This window comes from Anoplophora glabripennis, unplaced genomic scaffold (assembly GCF_000390285.2).
Source record: "Anoplophora glabripennis isolate ALB-LARVAE unplaced genomic scaffold, Agla_2.0 scaffold35, whole genome shotgun sequence".
Classification (NCBI taxonomy): Eukaryota; Metazoa; Arthropoda; class Insecta; order Coleoptera; family Cerambycidae; genus Anoplophora; species Anoplophora glabripennis.
The window spans coordinates 874,911-900,817 of record NW_019417117.1 but is presented as its reverse complement, the minus strand read 5'-3'; the positions used below and the strand labels follow the sequence as shown (position 1 = coordinate 900,817).

At 31.6% G+C, this 25,907-nt stretch overlaps 1 protein-coding gene across 1 annotated transcript in view; it reads left to right on the top strand.

The window, feature by feature from the left end:
- Window positions 1-25,907, top strand: part of LOC108912491 (disintegrin and metalloproteinase domain-containing protein 12) — a 130,602-nt gene that overhangs the window by 94,096 nt on the left and 10,599 nt on the right. Inside the window, exons 3-9 of the mRNA XM_018717727.1 lie at window positions 661-761; window positions 19,432-19,587; window positions 23,393-23,668; window positions 24,172-24,348; window positions 24,615-24,784; window positions 24,862-25,010; window positions 25,090-25,415. Coding sequence (XP_018573243.1) covers window positions 661-761; window positions 19,432-19,587; window positions 23,393-23,668; window positions 24,172-24,348; window positions 24,615-24,784; window positions 24,862-25,010; window positions 25,090-25,415 — 1,355 coding nt within the window. The remainder of the gene's footprint in view (window positions 1-660; window positions 762-19,431; window positions 19,588-23,392; window positions 23,669-24,171; window positions 24,349-24,614; window positions 24,785-24,861; window positions 25,011-25,089; window positions 25,416-25,907) is intronic.

Here is a 25,907-nt window from a genome sequence, read left to right as displayed (position 1 = left end):
TAGGCTGAAAATTGAATATTTTATTACATATTTAAATTTTTTTTACTATTCAAAATACTTATTTTTCATTTATCCAGTGTTGAGCCTTACTGGCTGTGATTTACTGTCTCTTCCCTCTAAATTCACACCCAAAATTCAAAATACCAATGGTTTCCTCTTGATTGCTACATTGACTACGATACAAAAGTGACATGTAACTAACATTTAAACCAAACAAAATTTCGTCACCCCGGTTTCAGAGGTATAAAGGGTTGTATATTCTGCAGGGGGCATATTTTACCGAACATACTAGATTAATCGATATACGAGTACCTTGATGATCCCAACTGTTATAATTTGAATTTCTTGTTACCTAAAACCATTTTCGACATGTCTCTGTAATAACTGTAATATTTTGAAACTAAAACAACAGTCATTAATAGTCTTCAGTCCAATTAAAAAACTGTTTCGTCAATTTTAAAAATTATATTGTTAATAGTTAGAGCGCGTAATTGTGCCTATATTATCACAATTTTTCGCTATTTATGAAAACCTTTCATCAGGAGCGTGGGTCTGTAAACATTTCTGTGAAAATAAATTGGCCGTATTTATTCCGTCTGGTGTGAAAAGACTGTAATTGAAGTGGGCGAGAGTTTAACAAACTTTTTTGTGTTGTTGCAGCGGAACGACATCCTGCCGCCGATTTCAGCCGCCATACGTTGGTGAAGCCCAAGATATACCATGGGAGAGAAAAGAGACAGATATCTTCGACCAAGGAGGAGGTGAGTCAATTAGTAGTTTTTTATTTATTCGTTTCAGGATTTGAAACTACTCTCACATTTTCAGTTTACAAGGGTCCATAGAGAAGTCGGTTTTTATTAAATAATACTCAACGTTTCGGTTTTATACTATTATGTTGCTGATTGACAATTATTTTTAAGCAAATCCTCAAAATCTAACAGTAGAAATAGAAAAAAATTTAAACTAATGCAAAAAATTAAATGGTCAAAAGAATTTCCGAAATTTTTCCGTGATTTTTGACCGACTGTATTTAGGTGAAAAATAGTCGTATCGGGAATTAAAAAAAGCATTTTGAAGCTCCAATAGCGCGACAAAAAAAATTTGCAAATTTCCACGGACTTGGAATTTTTTTTTTTTTCAGCCAAGCCATTGCGTGGACCAGATAGCTTGTTTATTCAGCTTCAATTTCCTTTTAAATTTCGATACGACCATTTTTCATCGAAATATCTGTCTTTTAATGGAAAAGGATCTTTTTGTCTTCAATATTTTGGTGACAAATGGTAGTACAGAGAATTGAAGGACAGTTTCGAAAACTGGAATAAATTTCCTTCCGAAAAAATTTTTTTTCATCTTTTATGTGAATTTTAAAAAACAGGAAAAAAGTAATTTATGGTTTTTTAGAAAATTGACTACTAAATTAGAAATATTCAAGAAATGACTAATGTTAAGCATGACTTACAGTTCGATATACCCACAAGCACCCTGTGAAGTTTCATCTCGAACTAGCGAACCGTTTCTTTGTTTCAAACAAACTTTTGAAAAAAAATAAAGGGTTACGTTTTTTGAGTTTAAACACTTCATAATCATGATTAAAATGGAAAAAATTTTTTTTGAGGTTTTCTCACATTTTTACCGCAAATAACGTTTAAATTGATGAAACAAAAAACAAAAATTTTCGAAAAACAAATTTCTTGTGCAGTCTGCAATCAGTTAAAAACAGTTTTTCTTCTCTGAAAAAAAAATTATTTTCTTTTAACTGCAACACTGTATTGTGAATTGTTTTATTTTGAGGTGTTCTATCACCGGGTAAATTTCGGCGAAGCACCCTGTATAAAGAGATTTGTTTATATTATACTAAACAAAAAATGTCTTAGTTTAAAAAAAGAACAATTTTTCTAATATTAGACAGTTCGTTGGAATTGTTTGAAAAGTGTAAAATTTGAATCTCTTCTCAAAACAAATCACAGTTACCACAAAAAAAAGACAAGCAAGCTGCTGAAACAAAATTCATTTGATATACATATATCAAAAAAAACTAAACTTTATGTGTGTAGAGAAATATTTTTGCTACCATTTTTTGTGCTTATTTTTGTTCTACCTTTTTGTAGTTTGTTACCTTATTTTCCAAACAATCTGTATACATAATAAACAATGTTTGTACAATATTGCGCATTTCTAAAATGGGTAAACGCCCAGGAAAAACTTTGTAAAAATACATTTTTTATGTACACAATTTTCCAATAATTTTTAATAATTACAAAATACGTATTACTGTAATTACGACCAGTATTCGTTTCTTTTACTAATTAAAGAATTATAAAGAATTTAAGAAATTGGTTGTAGTGAAAGGACATAAAACTAACCATTAGTGACTTTATGATACATAAAACGCTTAATTTAATAACTATGGTCGATTGAATCCGCTTTGCAGCGAAAATTATGATCATTTAATTAGATAGATCGTATAATGTGAAGGTTATTGTTGTTATTCTTTTGTTTTTCATTTCTTTGTTCGACCACAAAGTAAAATTTCCAGTTCATTTCTAATATCTTTGTACTTTGTAACATTTTTATAAACACAGGATGTTTATTCCTATTGTTACTAGCAGACTCGTCTCTTTTTCTTAACAAATAAAATATTTTAGCCGAAATTTCTTAAATAGTTAATATTTTTTATACTGTTTTTTCAAATCTCAAAATAATTATGAGATTTGAGTAACACGTTTTGGAGGTCTACCATTTAAAAGATGAACGACCGGAAGTGTACACTTTCAATTTTTGACGCCCTTGACAGATACTGTGGCCAAATTCAAGATGTAGGCGTCGAACAGGAAGCTTCGTTTTGCCTTATTTTGTATGCTATATCATCTCTAATCAGTTGCCCTATTTAGATGGATAGAGGAAGTGCTTTGCACTATCTGCATATATGCCTGGAGTCTTGAAAATTTGCATAAAACTGAATCCTTCATATTTTACTGGCTCACAATTTATTTTCGCATTTCTCACAACGCACGTATCTTGATGTAATTAATTTATTTTTAAGTTCAGGTTCGTGTTCGTGTTCAGGGTTTTTTCTTTTTTTCTTTATAGTCAATATACAGGGTGTGCGTGAAAGAATGGGTCAAACTTTACCACTAGATTCAGCGACGAAAAATTATTGGGCAAAAGTCATATACAATGTTGCTCATAAAATAAAAACCTAACATTTTCTTTAATATCTTTCGGCTACCTCGAGCTAATTTCGTGAAGTTTCGTATCCGGGGATTTTTTGGGATGAGAAATTCGAATTTATCGACGAAAGACAATCTCGCTTTTAGTGGATCAGGAGCGGTCCGAAAAGGAGTTAAATAATGATTTGAAAATATTTTTTTCCGCGTAAATATGCATTTAAAATCTTTATATTTCCTTAAAATTAATGAATTATGACTGAATCACCCTGGATAGTAAGTAATTTTACCCGAATCTCAAAAACAATAAGTTTCTGTTTTTAGTTATACAGTATATAAAAATACTTGGGAGATTACTCTACTTCCTGTTATAAATTTAAACCTTTCTTGTTTTTTTTTTAAATTTACTCCTGACGTAACTGAAATATGACCTAGACAACCTACTAAAAAAAGTTAACGAACGCTTTATATTTGTAAGGCGATTACTTCCCGGAAAATCTAAACGAAATAGAACCCAGAGGCATCCACTTTATATTTAGAACCTAGAGTGCATCTCAAGTATTCGATCCAATTACTTGAATTCGTCTCGGTATTCGAGCTCTACATAACGGAAATATTCCCGCTTATATTCCTCAGATTGAATTTTTCATTTCGCGTTCTCTGAAAAGATGAAGATGATAGGATGCTCTTACGGAACTATTACAGTGTCTTGAAATCAAAATAGGAATATTTAACTATCCTTAAAGAACGTTAATGTTGACCAAAGGCGCCGAATTTCCGGGACTTGGTTTTTGAGCAACCAATTAAAAAAATCCCAACAATACTAATATCAAAGTCATTGAAAAATATTGTTAGGAGTAGAGAGATTAGGATTAGAGATTAAGACTACAAGTGCCTCATTGGACGAAAAATTACTTTTTAATTTTGAACTACAGGCACCAGAACGTCAAAGTGACTTTAAAATTGTTATATACAGCCATACAGGTGTCATTTTAATTTCTCCAGTCAATTATTTCCATACTTCCTGGGGGGAAGGGGGGTCATTTCGTGAAAATAAACCATAACAAAAGTTGTTCGGTTTGATGGGGGGTCACCCCTTGATGACCTTGGAATTGACATTGACTCATATTTTCAACATCTTTTGAAGGTCAACTTATTTTTTTTTAATAGAAACGTCTGTTTTTCACTTCAGAAATGAAAAGCGTAAAATTTTACATCTGAACACATAGTTTGGTTTTTTGTGAAAGTGATTCATCTTTTTTGTAAGTCGAAATAGTAAAGAATAATAAAGAAACTTCAAGACCTGCTAAAAGTAGGGGTTATCATTTAAAAAAACAGTTGACTTCAAACAGATTTTTACGTTTTTTTATTATATTTTACTATTTCGAGTTACAAAAGAAATACAGAATCAACATTGGTATGATCTTCAAAGGTTACTTTTACCAAAAACCAAACTATGTATTCTGACGTAAAATTTTCCTTTATTCTCATTTCTAAAGTGAAGATAGTCGTTTTTGTTACAATAAATTAGTGACATTCACGATGACCTTGAAAAGGGTCAAGGTAAAATTCAAGGTCATAAGTTCCCAACCTCTAAAGTAGCAGAATCACTTTTAATAACAATTCATTATTCTTTTGATTTATGAATGAGATGTAAAATTGTCCTTGGGATGATCTTCAAAGATTACTTTTACCAAAAACCAAACTATGTATTCTGACGTACAATTTTCTTTTATTCTCACTTCTAAAGTGAAGATAGTCGTTTTTGTTAAAATAAATTAGTAGACATTCCCAATGACCTTGAAAAGGGTCAAGGTAAAATTCAAGGTTCACAACCTCTGAAGCAGCAGAATCACTCTTAAAAATTCATTATACTTTTGAATTATGAATGAGATGTAAAATTGTCCTTGGGATGATCTTCAAAGGTCACCTTTACCAAAAACCAAACTATGTATTCAGACGAAATATTTTCCGCTCTTTTCATTTCTGAAGTGAAACATAGACGTTTTTATGTAACAAAATAAGTTGACCCTCAAATTACCGAAAATATGGGTCAAGGTCAAACCCTAGGTCATCACCAGGTGACCCCCAGCAAACCGAATAACTTTTGTTAAGGTTAATTATTAATTCTCACGAAATGACCCCCCTTCCAAAATAACTGCTGGTGAAATTAAAATGACCGACCCTGTAGAGTAACATCATAAACTCTAAATCATAGTATTTTTTCGTCCAATGAAGAATTTATGGTCTCATTTTTACATGAACCATAACAAATTACAATGACTAATACCACTTCTGTGTTAGTTGGGATACTAACACTTCTATACAGATCACTCACATAGCAACTGGGAAACAGGCAAATTATTTTAAAAAAATCTTTAAATTGTTACAATTTTTGACTAGAAACATCAATGCAGTTTTTTCGATAGTCAACAAATGATAAATTTAAGTGGCAAATCACTATTTTTCCTTTTACTTCGAGAACCGTTTTTATTTAGCTTGGTCGATTGTGAAACAAATTGCATTTAAACACGTTATTAATCACTTACACGAGCGAGAATACAAGGAAATAGAAAGTTGCCCAGATGTTGATATCTTCACAAAGGACGCCTTGATAGAATGACGTTCTTTTGTTTGATATCGTAGCGTTAATTAATTGATTCCGTTGTGATTTATCTTTATTAGAATTTAACTTTGATAAGAAATATCATATTCCACTGATTACCAAACACCATAGCACCAAATTAATATTTTAAAAGTTATGCAAAACTTAATTAGTTCAACTTTGAACAAGGATTGACTGAATCTTGGCATTATTAATTTGGTTGATTTTTTTTGTGTACAGGATGTTCTGAATTGCATATGCCATCCTGATTGTAGAAAATAATTTTTTCACGTATTTACGACCGTAACTTTAAACCTATTTGTAAAAAAAGTATTTTCCTTAATTCCTGTCGAATAAAAAATTATTAATTAAATCTTTTTTTCCTTGCCCAAAAGAGGAACAAAATTACATTAAAAAATGGGTAGTTTTGAATTAAAAATGTAATACACAATTTTTGTATAAAAATGTCCAAAGTTCAGAGTAAGCAAAAAATAAATTTCGAATTAAGAAAACCTTACCCGCCGCCAATAAAAGATTATAGATTTTACAATTTTGTCTAAATTTCCATTCGTTTATTTTAAAATTTATTGAAAAGTACATTGAAAAAAACGTTTATATCTTAAAATAATCATTTTCCGAATCAAGTACAATTTTCTCTTTATTTTAAAGAACCCTATTTCGAAATAAATTTTGGTTTATGCAATTTGAGACAATAGACAATGTAGTTTGTTTCTTACATATTGCGTATTAGCAATACTTTGATTTTATGGGGCGCCACACTTTTTTTTTTAAAGTATCTAAGAGAGAAGCTCAAGCAGAACATCAAATCCATAAATCAGCTTAGATATTGTTATCTGATGCCGTATGAATGAAAGAAATAGATTATTTCAAACATAAATCAGAACTGTGTCGGAGATTTTTTGTGCCTGTGATAAATTTTCCTCGGTTGTTTTGTGTCAACATCAAACTGTTTTCTTGATTTATAGCTGCGGGTGCAAGATGAGTAATTTTTGTAAAAGATTTCTTTTAGCCCGAAAGCAGAAAACGGAATCATTAATTTTTATGTCGCTTATTGTATTTTATAAATGTACTGTGAAATCACCACTAACCTTAACACTGAAATAGAAATATAACCAGTTGAACTCGTAGAAGATTTCTTTTATTTAAAAAATATCTTAGTTGAAAACATGTTTGTTTTGATAGTTTTTTTGCAAAAAAAAATCAGATATAATAACGAATAAAAGGTTTTCTAGGAATTTTTTGTAGACTGGTACATATGTATGTAAGAAGGTTCTGAATACAGTGGTGTAATTAGATTTTATATAAAAAAAGAGTTTTTTGATTTTAATCTTCAAAAAAATTGAGGTATGCCTTGCTTTTTTGGCCAGTTTTTAGTATTGTACATTTGAAGAACAACCGAACAAAATCAATTAATAGATATAATATGTTCCTAAAGTTATAAAACGACTTTTAGGAACACCCCGTAAAGCCACTGTGAACGAGCATACTTTCACGATAATAAGTAATAACCAGTAAACCTCGATTAATCCCGAATTTGGCACAGCCATAAAAGACAAATCATACGTTGCAGTAAAAGTAAAGTGGTTACGTTGTGAAATTTACTCGTTTTCAGATACATGTATTAATTACCTCTTTAAACTGACACGTACATTTTTCCAGTCTGCTTAACATTATGCAAAACTCGAAGAAAGAACGGAAGGAAACCACAATTTTCCCATTACTCACCGTTAAGATAATGCTATCATTGCCTTGCAAACTTCCATTGACCTTTCTCGGTGTTTCTATTTGTTCAGTCGTCACAGCGTCTGCCATTTTTTTTGTGGATGTATAAGCTTGAACTAGTTCGTTGTAATTAGGGTAGTTGGCGTGGCGCCCTTGGTTCGACTTGAGGCTTAAAATTTAGTCTGCATAAAGGCTCATCCAAAATAAGCATTAATCATGTCAGTCTTTCTTATTTAACATTTAAATGCTGTCTTGAATGTCTTTCTGTAAATATTTTATTGCCGCATTAAAATTAATGTCATGTACAAGGTACCAGTCTGTTATTTTTTGAAAATTCGTGTTATCTGACCCGTTTTTTTAGGTTAGAAAAACAACCATCAATTCTGACGGGGGCGGGGTGTTAACCATATAAATGAACATTTGAATATAGAAAAAAAATCCTATTTTGCCTAGCACTTTTTCGTGAATTTTTGCTATTTTTAACTTGTTATTTGAGGTTAGGAAATTCCTGTGATGTGATAGCTCAATTCTGACATCGGATTCCTAATCAGGAGGCAAAAATATGTCGCATGAAAAGTACAGACAACTTTTTTTTTCAAATGGAATGACTCATATTAATTGTCATGGGTGAATGCAAAATTGAATGCCCTTTCGACTGATATAAAGTACTTATCTCTAACAGTTTTCCGGAAAAATCAGGTTCTTTTCTAAAGTCCGAAAAAGTAGCTATGTAACAGCGTCAAGAAGGCCTTGCAATTGTATTAGTACAACGTCGATACGTAGGATTTTACAAATGCACAGCACAGCACATCCTTATCGCATCCAATTACACCAAGAGTTACTAAAAGTAGACTTTCAGCGGAGACCGGAGTTTTGTCAGTGGGTACTTGAGATTTTAAATCAAGATGATGATTTTTTTAAACGGGTCATGTTCTGCGATGAGGCTACTTTTCATAAAAATGGTTTCGTTAATAGTCATAATTGCCATTATTATGACGCAGTAAATTCTCACCAATTCCGGACAACTCATAGCCAAAGATAGTCTTTGAACGTGTGGGGAGCAATAATTTTGGGAACCCATGTCATTGGGTCATTGGATCATTGGTTTCTGACCAGCATCTAACTGGAGCAGTTTATTTCACTTTTTAACAAACACTGTAGAAGATTTGTTAGGCGACATTCATTTAGCTACACTTCGAAGAATGTGGATGCAATACGATTGTGCTCCACCTCACAATACCGCTGCGGTTTGTCAGTTTTTACATGAAACTTTTCCCAACAGATGCATTGGGCGCGGGGGACCAGTAAGTTGGCCTTCAAGGTGTCCAGATGTCAAGTTGCGACTTCTTTTTATGGAGATTTATAAAAAGCAAAGTTTACGTTACACCACCAACTACCGCGGAAGATATGTGGCAGCGCATTACAGTAGCATTTCAAGAAATTACGCCAGACATGCTGATCAATGTTGAACAGTCTTTTAAAAACCGAATTCGTTTGTGTAGTAATCAAAATGGAGGACACTTCAAGCACTTGATGTAAATCAGCGGTCTAAGTATTCTTCTCCTTGTTGTGTTCCGAGTTTCAGTTTGTTTCGTTTTGCGTTTTGTTTTAGTTGTTAGTGGTTTACTTTTGTTTTTTTGTTTGTTTGTTTCGAACTTTAGAAAAGAACCGGATTTTTCTGAAAAACTGTTAAAGATAAGTATGGACAACCTGATATCCGTCGAAAGGGCATTCAATTTTGCATTTACCCATGACAATTAATATGGGTCATTCCATTTGAAAAAAAAAAATCATCTCGTAAGATTATTAAATGTAGGTCTCGGTATTTCCGAAACTGAATAACGTACACATTTTGCTCATAGATGACAAGATAGAGTAATTTATACCAAAACGAACTGTGAAAACTGCAGGTTTCTAACTCTTTAGATTTAGACACTATCTAAGCCTCATTTAGAAACAATTGATTATCTCGAAAACGGCAAATTGTCAACATCATATAAGTTCATTTAATAAACTCTACCTAATATTAACCAAGGGATTCAAAAATGCAATAATATACAGGGTGTTCTACTTAAAATAACAAAGTTATGTAGCCCCCACGCGAAATGGAACACCCTGTATGTTTCCATTATAATTAAGTTTTTTTCTTATTTTATTTTTTTTCAGTCTTCGATACTGTCAAACAATCAATATTATCAATATATTAGAATAATAATTAGTGGTTGTCCAAGGCTGAGCCCTACCGAAAGAAAACTTTTTTATTTGATTTGTTATTAGATACGAATTATTTCTTGCAGACATTTAAAAAAATAAAGGAATTATTTCGCAACTGATTTATCGAATATTATATAAATAGTAGAACATTATTTCTGTACCAAATTGTTCTCTGGGCATTTATCAAATGTCCAATTAACGTAAGACTTTGTCGGGTATTCCATTATTAAAGAAGATAAATGTATTAATTATAGCAACTCCTTGAACTTGAAAGGCATTTGAGTGGACGAAATTACTTTTAATTAAAGTTTATGTGAAAAGAATAGACACCGTTTCGTAGCCATTGACAAAATTCGTAAAGTTTATTATATCAAAATCTTTCGGTGAAAGTGAATTTCATTCGAAGTGCGTCGTTGTTGAGTTTTTTAAATACTTTGAATATGTAAAAATCTACAGGGTGTTGGAAACCTTAACTTTTAGTGCTCTACCTGTTGATTTTGAGCGTTAGTTTTAAGAGGAAATGGTCTTATAAGAGGAATGTAGCAGACTCTTCAAAAAATTGCACTTATTTATTTATTTATTTATTGTAACAAAGATCAACTGTTTACGATAATAATTTAAAATAATTTGTTTTTTTTAGCCTCTAAGTATCCCAAAGAAACTCTCTAGAGTGCGATTTTTCTTTCATTGTAATTTTGCATCTTTTATTCATTTTTTTAAATTGAAAATATTTTTTTCGCAAAAATCCATTTTTTTCATCAAAAAATATTAAATATCGAAAAAAAGGAAAAAAAAATTTCGAATAAGTCTAAACGCGGAAAAAATGTTTGGGTTAGTTTTAATAAAAACTTTTTTTTCTAATTCTTTGAATCCTTGAGGTTTTCTTTGGGATAGTTTGAAGTTAAAAAAAAAATCTTAAATATTCTTAGTTCTCATTATTAGTAAAGTTGTCTCAAGTTTAGTTTCTTGCATCGATACATTTTTTTGTCAAAAAACGATAAGAGCGTTCTCTGCTTAGATTTTCTGTTCGATCATCATTAGTTCCCGAGTAATAATCAAGGCCAAAAAGGTAATTTTTGCTTTGAACGATAATAATTCAGCGACAAATCATCGTACAAAGCCTTGAATTGACAGGTGGGAAATTATTGAATTAGACCTTTCGAAAGAGCAGCAAAAAATTCGGAATTTTTTTGCAGCTGGATTTCTTATGATTTGTTAAAGATACAAATTTTTGACTTTCATATCCTGAAACTAGAAACTTCTCGCTTCAATTTGTTTTTGATTTGATTGCTCTACGACCATTTTTCGTGAAGTTACAGCCTTTTGAAAATCGCCTAAAATTTAGGATTTTTTTTTATCCTTTAATTTTTGTGTCTAGTTTAGTACGCTATGTATGCATTGGGATCTGGAAATAAAATTGTGGTAAAATATATTTTGTGGTGTTCCTCTAGCAGGATAGAAATCGTCTAATATACGTAATGCATGTGTAAAAACCCCTGAATCTTTTCTGTATTGCAGAAACTTTTATAAATTTCATAAATTGGACTCCATCTCTTATGAATGTAATGTACAAATAGCGAAGCCTAACAAATTCTTGAATTCTCTCAAATTTCATAGATCCTTAATAGAACATCATTATTAAGCATATAATTAAATAAAAGAGACAGAATATCATGCGACAAAAGGAGATTTATATCAGTTGTTATTATGTCAAAGACTACTTTAGTGATTTTCACAATCGATTTTACAGTAAAATATTACATCGTCTGCATACAGAAGATAGTGAACATTTAAATCTTATCGTTAATAAATATTATAATTGAGGGAGGCCCAATATTAAACCTTGGAGAACACCATCAGACGTCCGTGTTTGAATTAAAACATCCTATGCCTCATCAAAATGGTAACGATCAGTGAGAAAAGGTTGAAACAATTCCAGCAAGTCCAATAGGAAATCCAACATTATTAGGTTTTTGTATTAGTAAAGTATGATCAATTTTGTGAAACGTTCTAGAGATGTACCGACAATAATCGGCAACCTATTATGTTGAACTTCAAATAAATTATTTTCTTGTAATAATTATTGTCATTTATATTATAATTTGCAATGGTAGCGAAATTTAATGACAATAAATTTGTTCATTAAAAGGTTCAAAAATCAGTTACTTTCAGGTACCTACTGTGGTACTAAAATATCCTACAAGTGAACCATGAATGTAAAATAATTTAATCATAGCCAAAGGCAATCAATAATACTTACTTTGTTAAAATTATAGTGAAAGATAGCTTACCTAAATAATCGTTATTTATTGGTTAAATAAATGAATAAACGGGGAGTGTAAGGATACGAAACGGATACTATGCGGTTAATATTTTTTTATATAATATGTATGCAATACTTAAACGTTTAAATTTATACTTCATGTCTGTATTTTTCTTTTAGACTTCAAACGACTTTAAACAGGAGAGCATTATATTTCAGTCCTTTCAATAACGAATAGTTGCAGTTGCAGTTTTCTAGGTGCTTTGTTGGTTGGTCAAAGTCAAATTTCAATCCTTAGTGACACATTTTTTTTAGCCACTAGGGGTCATCCATAAATTACGTCACACGTAAATGGGGAGGGAGGGTATCACCGAAATGTGACAATGTGTGACAAGGGGCAGGGGGGGTCAAAAGTTTTGTGATGTCACATGTTAAAATTTAAAATACTAAAACGCGAAATTTAGATGTGAATAAAAAACTATAAAAATCTACGAACTTGATCTATATTTATTAATAATTTAGCATTCTTGCTATGAGATTATCTCTCATGCAACATTAAAAAATGAAAATAGCTATTTTCTCTCGATTATTTTTAAATACATGCCTAAATTTAAAAAATGTGTGACGTCACATCAGGAGGGGGATTATAAAAATGTGACAACCTGTGACAAGGACGGGGGGAGGGGTTCAAATGTCCTAAAATTCGTGTGACGTAATTTATGGATGGCCCTCTAGTGAAATAAACTATTTATAATTTAAATAAAGAAAGCAACGGTGAACTATTTATTAATATTTATATTGAAATGAAAAGTTGCATTGTGATTCTACTACCAAAACTGATACAAGGGGACTCATTTTCTTTGTGAGAAGTAGAAGAGGTAGAGTCAGCATTGTTATTCAAAATTTTCTTCCCAATCTTGATTTTCTGTTGAAAAGTTTTCTATCCTCCAAAAAGCTTCGAAGTAGAAGCATTGAATACTGCATTCACATGGTCTACTACTAGTAATACTATTTTCGTGGCAAAATAATGTACCACAACATATTAACAATAATTTGATAACCAACGTTTTGTAAAAAAAATACGCCATGAAAACTTCTTTCGAGTTGTCTATATTGCATTTCCTGTATTCTATGCTTTGAAGAACGAAAATTCCTTGTAAATTTCTTAAATTTTGGCGGAAATAGTACGAAAGATAGTCGAATATTTTCTGGCAAGGACGTCATCACGTTCTAAACGCGCGTCCAATTGAAAATAAGTAAATTTGTTTTAAAAATTAAAATAAATTATATTAATAAGTAAATTTATCAACAACTGTCCATGACGACCGATGATTGTTGAAATCTCACAATGTATCTTGTTGACGTTTCGAAAGATTTTCTTCTTTCATTTTCAAAGCTGGTTATTTTATTATTTTCCTAACTGTAGTTTTGATTATAGTTATCCACATTTTTCTTCCAATTAAGTCTGACTTTGTATTACTGTCAGTTTCTTCTTTTTACATGATGCATGTAGCTACATACATTTATTTTTGCCTAAGTAATGGAACCTGTTCATAATCGACCACATACAATATTACACATTAAAAAGTAGGTCGCACAATAAAAATACCCAGTACGGCAGCTGTAACAGTCAATTTCTTCTATGCATTTGACTTTTAGTATGTTTTACACTAATAGAAATTCACAAATTCGATGTTTTATAACTGCTGCACCACAGTGAAAACTATTTATAACAATTTTCAATTTCTTTAGATGTACTGATCCATTAATACGCACCTTTACGCACCAGTTTGTCAAATAGATATACTACATAGCAAAACAAAACAAAATAGTTGTTTTCTCGGAAATTGTTTATTTCAAATTTTATATCAATGTTAGTATTTAATTATGTATAGGTACTTTAATAGAATTCAGTTAAAAAAAATCATAGAACTTGTTGTTACAGAAGTAAAGGTCACAATAGAAATGCTACTGACAAGTTCATAAATCTTGAAATTTTCATTTCGTTGCATATTATCCGCTCTCTGGTAATTGAATAAACTTCGCCCACTAACAATTTTGTTCTACACATTACGATGATAAGTCCGCAAGTGCAGACAGCGGCTGACACACCAACAAGATAAACTGCCCATTATCTTCCACTTCGTCATAGACTTCCCGTTATTTTTCAAACTTTATCGGATCTTCGATTATCGTCCGTAATTATTTTTTTGCTCGCGTCTAGCGACCAGAATTTTACATTTTGGAAATGGATCCTATCAGTACTTAATCTTGAGAAAATCATTATTTTTCTATCTATATTCCGAAATTAGGGATTTTCTCACGGCTTTGTCGATTCGAAGGTTATGTTCTTTTTTTTTCAGTACCTACTATAGTCTGTTTAGAAATTAAAGAGAGTAATAAAAGCTTATTATGTATGCAAATCGTAAATAAATGTAGTACTGGTGCTTATATTCAATATTTTTATATTATGTTTTATCTGTATAGAAGAGGTGTACTTTTAGAAAAACTTTGTGCGATCGGACTGTACTAAATTGTAGCAGGTAGCTAAAATTTAATCCCCGACAATCCGTCTTTGTCTATGCCGCTTCAATTTCTCGGTCCATTTCTCTTATAAGTAAACAATATAAAAACAGCATTTCAAAACATGAGGCTACTTTAAGCATCATAACCGGGTTAAGAGGGTTTTTAGTAATTCAAATAAAATTATTCAATATTATTATCAAAATATTTATTTAAATTTAATGAATAGACTTTTATTCCACACAAAAATATATGTATTTTGAAAATTCAAATTATGGTGAGTAAATGTAGTGTTGTATAAATGTACAATAAAGAAAATAAAAAAGTAGGTATATTAAAATTCATCCTCTGAATATTCTGATGAATTATCTTCGTCTCCTAGATTGATAACGATAGGTTCCACAGTAACGTCAATTAAATTATCGAGTTCCCACATTTTCTCCTCTTCTTTTTGTACATGATGTATACATCTTTGCCAGTTATCTGCAGTTACTCGTTCCAAGGAATTTTTTAACAAAATTTTCACGTCACTTAATTTAAACGTCGTATTATTTCGCGCTACATCTCCTTTTACCTGCGCCCAGACTAATTCGATTGGGTTAAGTTCACAGTGATAAGGTGGTAACCGTAGTACCGTTATTTGGCGATTTGTTGCCATTTCATCGATAACATATTTTTTCTGATCTTTATTAAGATTGACAAGTGTCAAAAGTTCCTTTTTCACCATATTTGTTTCAAAAGAAATGTTTTTTCCGGATAACCATTGAATTATATCGGCTTTCCTCCAAGCAGTCGTAGGCGTCCGCTCGGTCTGCCGTGAATGGTAACTGGCATTATCCATGACAATTACAGACCCCGGAGGAATAAGATCCAACATCTGTGTAAAATACTCTTCGAAAACATCTGCGTTCATGTCTTCGTGATAGTCACCTGTATTTTTAGATTCAAATAAAAGTAAACCGCCATCTACAAAACCACTGGCACTACCTATATGTGTCACTATTAATCTTCGCCCTTTACCTGAAGGTGCCTTGAACCCTGTTGAAAGTCCATCCAAAAATGCTTGTCGAAAACTTTTTACATTTTTATCTTGCCATACTTTTGTTACAGTATATCCCTCGTTGACCCAAGTTTCGTCTAGATAATAAATATTCCTCCCTTCGTCACGGAATTTTCTAATTGATCTTAAGTAGGATCTTCGCCAACAAATAATTTCATCTTTATCGATAAGAACTGACTTCCTGTTCAGCTTTTTCCAGCAAAAATTCTACTCTCGTAAGACGGCCCATAATTTGCTTCTACTGATTTTTGGCAAATCGTTGTCTTCTGAAAGTTCACTTAAAATTTTGTTTAGCGTTGGTATTTCTTTTTTAAAATAAAATGCTGTACTTTAGTCACTAAACAGAAGGCGAATTTTACTCTACTGCACTAGCACGTCTTCGTATATTCAGCTCTAAGACTGGATTGATCTGTCACAATACACTGGCTCCTGCTATGATGTATCCAGTAAAATATACTAATTTACACCCATTACCTGTTAGCATTAGTGTTACCCGATAATTACCTGAAACGAAATATTAGCACGCCCATGGCCGGTTCTTATCTCGGAGTTTTATTACTCTCTTTCATTTCCAAACAGAGTATAGATATTTTGTCACCTGCGAAAAAATTTAAATAATTATGAAATTGCTCCGTAAGGATCAGCCAAGGACTGTTTTTTCACACTGGAAAAAACAGATAAACACAAAATTCAAAAAATACATTATACAGGGTGTCTCACGGTAACGGCCTACTAGAATTATTTCAGAAACTAGTTCGATTTGAATTTTGAAAATTTTGGATATCGGGTTTTCGGATAATATATAGGGTGTGGAAGTGGTACGTGGACGCAATTATTTTAGTTGAGAAAGGCATGCCCGAAAACCCGGTATCCCAAATTTTCAAATCGAAGTAGTCTGAAATAATTCTAATGGGCCGTCACCGTGAGACACCCTGTATATCGCGTACATTAAAAAGTTATCTTATCGAAAATCTATCTGTTGTCGTTTTCTGAATAACGACTTTTCGTTTTTAATTATTTCTGACAGTTTAATTTTGTTTATGTTTCCCTGTTTCCATAGTCAGAAATTTCATATGATTTTTGTTCTATTATTACTTAATTTTTTAGAATTACCACCGATGACGTACTGCAAAAAATGCGAAATTCGTACTGGGCAACCGCAATAAAAAATCACAGTACCACGACAAGTCTATCACCCATTCCAGGCTACTACAATCTAAAGATGGGCCAAATCCAAATAGGCCAATTGGCCAAACCTAAGGCAGACTTCCCCTACGGGACCTCCCCAGATCCATCAAGGAGTGGGATCGAACGTCCACTTCTATATTTTATTTAAGAAAAGCTAAAATTATTTTAAATCCACTCCTGTTAATTAAAACATGTTTTATACATTGTATTTCCAGATTTACTTTTGTTTTTATGTTTTTAATCAGTTCTTGGACTTGAAGTTGATTATACCGACGTTGTCTTCTGTTTTGTAATTTCCAAGAAGCACTATCGTGCGCAAAACCAGGGACTTATGAAATATTGCATAAGCCTTGGAGACATAAGTGGTTGAGTTCCTACATTTGCAACTTGAAGATCGCTTATATATTTTCAGATGCCATAAGTATGTAACTAAACAATGTTTACTGATGCAAAAATCTGCATTGAATATAATTGCTCACATTGGTGTCAGCTCCAAAAACATCAAACCTCTTTGGTTCTACTTACAGTGAATCTGACACTGGCTAATCTAATATTATATGTAAATGTTGGTTTTTATTTAATAATCGTATTGCCAAACTATGTTGACTAATAACATAATCATTTTAAATCCTTCATATTATGTTTCGTAGAATTCTTTCAATTTTTTTTCATAGAGTTTGACATTTGAATGCGATGTCAGTAACGTCAGTAAGAAATTTAAAAATAGTTTAATTTGTTGTTCATTTTCGGCACATACTTCGGGATATTGCATACTCAATATAAAAATTATACTACGATCACTGAATTGTACATATTCCAATGGAGTAACAATGATCAAGCTTGATACACGTGTAGCTGCGAAACTATTGGTCGAAACGGATCAAACGGCAATCCCCATCACAGGACGAACTTCCATGAATACAGGACTGGATTTTACATCGCATAATACTTTTTATTTCGTGCGTGTCATTGTTAATTTGTGAATTTGTTGTGGTATTATGTTGTTTTGGATTAAAAAATAGTTTAGTAAGAATACATAGTCGGAATATGGCAAGGAAATAACGGTCTTGATATTCTGTTTCGATTTTATTTAAAATTTTCTTCAGGGCTATAAATAATAATAAAACATAATAATATACATGCAATACTATAAAACTAACATTTATTCACATCACAGATTATAATATAACATCCTGAATTTTTTAAATACTGTGAATAATCGTATCTAAATCAACATCGTTAATAATGTTATCCATTAATTATGTATCCCATTTATTTAGTGGTGCAGTTAACATTTTATTCTAATCTTCTGAATGATAAATATAGTTGACTCATTTAATTGAACCCATTTTTTATTGTTAAGGCTATTTAAAATTTGTGATCGTGATCTTTTAAAATCTTTCCCTTTCGTTCTCCAGTTAGTTAGTTTGGCCTTCGTGAGACTGAAATAAAATATAATGCAATTCACGTGTTTAAATGTATTGTTTATTTAAATTTATTTTATTTTTTAATTCAGATCAGGAACATATTAAATTTTATATCTATTTGTGTTGGAAAATATATCTATTTCTTGTTTTCTGTTCAACTTTGCTATCTTTACATCTAGTTAAGAGATTATAGTTTCATAAAGATAGTTCGAGTAAATATTTCTAGACAGAAATTTGTTTTAAACGTTTCAACATCGCGTCCTAAATATTTAATTATAGCGATTTTGTTAATGATCAAATTTTTTTACCGAAATTGCCGTGTTGCCAAATAACCAGGTAGGTCTACATTTACTGAAGATGTAACGATTGCTATCAGATGTTAAATAAATGATGGTAATAATAATCTGACAAGATATTTATACTCGATATTTTTTAAGTCGGTTCAAGCCAGTAAGTCTCTGCAAGTAAAAAACTTCAAAACGTACTGTAAAACGTTTTTTATTTTAGATGCAAAATTCGTAATACATACAATTTTACTGGATGTATAATAAACATCCTTTTATATGTATTGTAATGTAATTTATTTGCTGTGTACGTTATTATGTAGGTACATATATAATTTATGTTTGTGTAATCTTCAGATGGGCAACAAGAAAAATCTACTTACCTTCTCCTGCTTAAATGTAGGCGCCAGTCTCAGTCTCAGTGAGTCTTTTTGAAATTGAGATTTCTTTCGACCAAGACAAATTCTTCTCAAAAATTAAAATTTGGATAATACAAAAAATTTACTAATTTTGAAATTGAAAACAAAATTTTCCACAAAGAAAAATTTGAAGGTATTTTTTTACTAGATGATGTTGCATATAAAAAAATATATTTCATTTTTTTAAATTTTAGGTCAATATTGCGGTCCTTTTTTGCAGCAAACATTTTTGTCAAAGGGGGAAAACACAAAAAGCAGTGACAACAGGCCATAAATATTTTTATGAGAACATTTCAAAATTTCTGATTCTAAACAGATTTTTTTTCTTCCTATTTTATATAAAGTTTAAAAATTTTGTGGAAAACCGGTAACACTGTATGTTGCCCTATGTTAGTAGGAAAAGCCAGAATAGTCAGCGGTTCTCAAGTTTTTTATTAAAAAATGTAGCATATTTATTTTAAATTTCCTATTTTTTTGCAAGAAAACCTATTTTATGTTATAGCAACTTTTGTACGATTAAATAATATGTTTGTTTCAGAATGGGGTACATACGAATCATCTTCAAGTAGCTCTGGAAATTGACGGAAAAGATATGGTGCTGGACTTGACGTTAAATAAACAGTTGATCCCTAAGGGATTCTTCCATAAACATCAGGAAAATGGAAAATATAAAGTACACAAACCCACAGCTCAGGTAAGTAATCTCACAATGCAAATACGATACAACATCTACGTCTAGACACTTATTTTTCATGGGTTGCAATTAGAAAAGAACGAAACGACATTTAGTACATCTAGATGCTATATCGACCTTGTTGTACTCAGTTTTAAAAGTATTAATTCAGTTCAAATAAAGGTAAATGTTGTTAGTCATATTCAATGATGCTGTTCCAAGGTATAATAGATATACGAGTAATTTTGTTCTATTAACTCTGAGACAATCCCAAGTAAAATGTGGAAACAGAAACGTTTTTTTATAGTAGCTGTTTTTTTATGTGATTAGTCTTTGTCAAGTGTGATGATAGAACAGTAAGAAACAATATATTTCTTTGAATGAATTTGAATTAGTTTAGTAAAAAGTAAGAGAGCTAATAATATGTGTTTGTTAAAATCCAGATTAGCCTTTGGAGAATATTGATGTTGAAATAGTCTGTACGTGACATCAAGAAATAAAGACCTAAGGGTAAGGAAATACCAAGGATATCTCGTTGATTGCTTCCATATCATCGTCGAGGTCGAAATCTAGGTTAGCGAAGAAATTATTCTCACAATATACTGCGGAATATGAACGTGTTTTTCTTTTAATATCTCTTGGTAATTGTACTTCGTTATCAAATCCAAGTTGATATCATAAATAAAACAAATGATGAAAATGGTTTGCTAGATTAAAAGTAGGTTAATAAGCACCGTCATAAGCTTTTATTTTCTTTCATGAAATACACCATCCAATGAAATAGTGCCACATAGCATTAAAAACCAGTCAGGTGAAAGGTTTGCTTTCTTTAGGAAAGTTAACTGAATTTCATAAAAAAAAAAACGAAGAATACGTTTCGTCTACGAATAACAAGGCATCTTAATTCTTTAATCTTAACATTAATTTTTTGTAACAATTCTCTATAAGTACATATAATCACTTTTTTAACATCCAATTAATCTTGATACCTACCGACCAGGATCGTTTGTTCTAAAACCCAGAACACTTTTGTTATTGTACAATATTCTTTTTTCAGTAACAAGTTCTCAAGGATAAACAAGGATGGGACGCCGATATCTTTTATTTTTTATTAGTTTGCGGTTTGTAGACATAAAAAGATAATATATAACGAATTCTTATGAAACCCGGTAGAAAATATTCCTACGCCTGATCGGCCAAACGAGAATTATAAAAATAATATTTACAGTAACGGGATACTGTGTTTACAGACTTACTAATTTTGATACACGGTAAGTCTCGGAATAAATTGTATATTAGAAAAGCGTACCTACCTTAAACCGCAAGCTGAAATGTGTTTTCTGGTTTTCTGCTTCAGTAAACAAATAAAGTACTTCACTTGACTTAAGAGGCGATGCCTGGCTTACTAGATTTTAATTGATATAAAAAATTGACGTACAAAAAACCAAAGTAGGCACCGGTTTGGTTGATATTGAACAGCTAGTTCTCAAAACTTTTTAATTACATCTCTGTTTATTAGTCACAGTTGGTGAATTGTGGAGTGTCTCTGCACACTGAGAAACATGTACATCTTACGATTTCCGCTCATCTGAATTTGCTGGTTTACGTGTGTATGTATGTAAGAAATGTTAAAATCTGTTATAGTTAATAATGATGATACATTATTGGAGTCTAAAATATTCAATTTGCTAGTATTAATATTTCCAAAGTGTACCCTGAAAAAGATGACAAAAAAAGTCCATTTTTTTTTGTAATTTCTGCAATTAATCACATGTAAAACAAAAAAGAGGTAAATAAACTCAACCTCATTAACATCAGTCTTTGGACAGGTAGGTATATTTTGCTGCAATCTTGAAAAGTATCAGCAGTCTTAAAAATGTCAGTTAGTTCCTGTTTAACTTTTGGTATTAAATCTTTAAAATCACCGCTTTATAAGAAAGATTGTTTCATGCGAATCGCGCTCTTAATCGTGCTGATAATATCACCCTGTAGGTTAAAAAAATCGATAGTTCTCTATTTACCTTCACATTTATCTAAAATCAGTAAACCACTTTACGTGTCACTAGCTTATTTTGTATTTGTTTTGCAACCTAACCGCAATTAAATCATTTTATACGTAGTGATCGTGTCTTGACTTTCCTTTCTGGTGTTACTATATATACAGAGTGAACAATAAATGTATACTTATACAGGGTGTTTGTAAATTAGTGCGAAATATTTTAGGAGGTAGTTGCCGAAGTTATTTTGTGAAAAAAAGTTCATGTAAACGTAGGTCGAATTATGCTTCGCTTCCGAGATACAGGGTGTTTAAATTATAATTTTTTATTTATTTTTATTAATTATTTCAGAGTTTTAAAGATATTGACTCGAAATTTGAAAAATGCTTTGGAGGAATAAATGTGCATTTTTTGGGGTGATCCGAATATTTCTACTTGCACTAGTGGCGTTCGTGCGAGAATGCCAACCTTTTTTAATTAAAAAAAAAATGTTACGCCACTGACTGTTCAATTTTGATATATTTTAGAAATTCGCCATTAATTCTGAATAAAATTGGCCATTTCAATTTTTTTCATAGGAAAATAAAATAAAACATTTTATTGCAAGTTGTGTATTTTTAATTTCTATAGATAACATTATCTAGTAGGTTGCTGTCTATATTTTTAAATAAAATGCAACCATCAAATTTCGAGTCAATATCTTTAAAACTGAAATAATTAATGAAAGAAATAAAAAATTAAAATTTCAACACCCTGTATCTCTGCAACGAAGCATATTTCGACTTACGTTTCTATGAACTTTTTTTCACAAAATAACTTCGTCAACCAAAATATTTCACGCTTATTTACAATCACCCTGTATTTTAGACAACAATTCAGTTTTGGACATCTACCTAATAGTTTTTTTTTGTGAAAAAATCAAGAATAAAAAAGTTAAATGTAAAACAGTATGCATGATTTTTTACTAAAGATCTTGTTGAGAACCACTGTCTATTTTAAATTTTATTTATAATGTGGTGTAGTTAGAGGTTATGTCTTTACCGTAAAAATCAGTGTAGTGTTGAGTACTTCTGGATGCGAGCCTGCATTTGAAATATGTCCACATTAACATCAAAAAAATATGGTGACTTTAAATTATCACGTCGTTGTCATATTAACTAAATTAATTTTCATTCGTTTCGCTGTCTAACAATTGATTGAAAAATATATTTACAGTTACTAACGTACCTCCGTACCAATATTAGTTAATATTTAATAAATCATATAAAAAAAAAATAATTTTTTTTTGAAACTAGAATTAAAACAAATATGGTGACTTTAAAATGACACGTCGCTAAGTATACAAAAGCGATCTATTTTACCAAATTATTTTTCATTGTCACTTCCGACAATGTACCTAGGTTGATTTAAAAATAACTGGCAACATTGATAGTGCACTAATACACAAATTTAGAAGAACAGTCTTTTTATTTTTAAAACAATAGTATTACGTTCTCGTTAAAAGGCAACACTGTTAGACACTTTAAAATCTACTTTCAATTTTCTTTATTAGATATTTTTTCACAATGCCGTTTAAACTGCTAGTCTTTTCTTTGCAAGCAATAAGATTTGGACATTCCCTGAAATTGCATAATTTTCTAAATAAAATGATAAAAGTCACATCGAAACCTAATAATTATTATGAAAGTCTTTTGAAAACTTGTTTGGAAATGCTTATAGAGTGACGAGTAAAGATTTACTCCCAATGCAAATTTTATCGCTCCCCCCTGGCCTTTTGGCGTGGTGCGGACATAAAACATGTTTTTTTATTCCTGACCTCCATTCCCCAGGAAGTGGACCTCTGCCAATACAACGGAAAAGTGCGAGGCAGGCCAGACTCGTGGGTAGCTTTATCAACTTGCGACGGACTCTCCGGCGTCATCTTCGACGGCGAGGAGATGCATTACGTCGAGAAGGACGACAAGGCAATCGGCGAAGGAATCGGGGCCACTCATTTTTTATACAAGCACTCCGACCTGGCGGAGCACAATAAGACCTGCGGGTACGCCGGTGACACCGTGGACCACGAGGAGGATCATCTTCATCATCACAATCGCATTCTAAGGGTAATTAATTTCGAGATGTATAACGATAATTTATGCCGCTTCCATAATTAAAAAAAATATAGTTCAAAAGGAGCACAATGTTCTCATTTAGTAAAATTTAATTTATAACTTGTTTTTACATTTTTCGTAAGCATTTGATCTCCTGAATAGGTTGTGAAAAAATAAGGTCGAATCAGTCTTTAACGATAACGATTCTAATTCGGAAAATATTTCAAACGATCTAAACCGTTCGCAAACCGCTTGTGACGTCACACCATCCGACTGGTTCGACGCGACGATTCTATGCATTATCTGCTATTGTCTCAAGTTAATTATTTGTAGTATAGTTTTAAGTTTTTTATCTCTGCATATGGAAAACTTTTTTGAATGTTACATATTCACATCTTCCATCTGGGACAAATTTAAAAATTAAAAAAACATTTACATATGACATTCTTGCATTATAATAAATGACTTTTTGAGCAAATCATAGCTACAACATTGTTTTTTTGTTCTGTTTTTAGTACAAAAGAGACACAGATCAAAATGAACCTTTGGTACGTGGACCGTACAATGCCAATAAAGAATCAAAATATGTAGAGTTAGTTTTAGTGTTAGACAATCAGGAATACAAGGAGTTGGGAGAAAGTAGAACCAGAGTGTTGAATCATGCCAAAACGATAGCAAATATTGTGAATGGAGTAAGTAGATCCTAATATTTTTTCATTCCTGTATATATGTTTACCTACTTCACACTTTCTGAAAATTGCTCATATTACTTTATATTTTATCGTTTTATAATATTGGTGTCTATTAAATTTTTTTACAATAAATAAAACCTATTATAAATTTTATTTTTGTCAATTCCTTAAAATATAAAATTTTGCGGTTTTCACTTATAGAAACTGATTAAAATTATTATATTATCATTTTGGACTGTGGTGGTTATTTTCTTTTTATTTTTTAGCTGTATTCCCCTTTAAATATTTTTATAGCCTTAGTGGGTGTAGTGATTTGGAGCGAACGTGATGAAATCGTTTTTTCCACGAATGGGGACACTACCCTCACGAATTTTTTACATTATAGACGAGGTCAGTTGATCAAGGAACATCCTAACGATAACGCTCAATTACTAACGTAAGTATTAATTTTGAAAATAATTTTCATATTGGAACAAATTTTCGGAGGCGCTAAAAGACCGTATTTTATTGCAGCAAATTCAATTTTGACAATGGAGTAGTTGGAAAGGCACTTAGAGGGCCTATTTGTACGTACCAATTTTCCGGTGGTGTCAACACCGACCACTCTACAGTCGTCGGACTTGTGGCCACCACCATCGCTCATGAAATGGGACACAATTTCGGTAAGAAGTTTTGTAATTTTTAATTGTGTTACCCAAGGTTCTCTTCTTGGACTCGTGCTTAAATTTTCTTAAATCGCAGGCATGGAACACGATAAGAACGAGTGCAAATGCCCCGACGATCGTTGTATCATGGCCCCCAGTAGCTCAACCGTTGCTCCGACCCATTGGTCATCATGTAGTTTAAATTATCTCTTATTAGCTTTCACTCACGGCATGGACTATTGCTTGAAAAACAAGCCTAAATCCTTGTTCGACAGTCCGGTATGCGGAAATGGCTTTGTCGAACCAGGAGAGCAGTGCGACTGTGGACTGCCTGAACATTGTGATAATACTTGTTGTAACGCCACAACTTGTATGCTGTACAGCAACGCCAGCTGCGCCACTGGAGAGTGCTGTGATTTAACCGTAAGTGTAGTTCATTCATAATCATAGCGAGTGATAAAACATACTTTAAAGTATATACTTTATCACCATATTAGCGAGTGGCAAAGTATATACTTTACCACAATATTAGCGAGTACTAATGTACAATATCTTAGCACTTGCTTTCATTCATAATCATAGCTAGTGATAAAGTATATACTTGCCACTACATTGTGTAATATACAATGTTTTACCACTTGTTATTTAAGTATAATATCAATCATGATCAATACTTTGCCACGACATTAGCAAGTGGTAATGTACAATACTTTACTACTTAATAATACAATAATCAATATACATATATACAATACAATACAATATCCTAGCACTTGCTGTAGTGAAGTATAATATCTAATTCGATGTTTCATTCATAATCATAACTGGTGATAAAGTATATACTTTGCCACTACATTGTGTAATGTACATTATTTTACCACTTGCTATATATAACGAAGTAAAATACGTAGATCA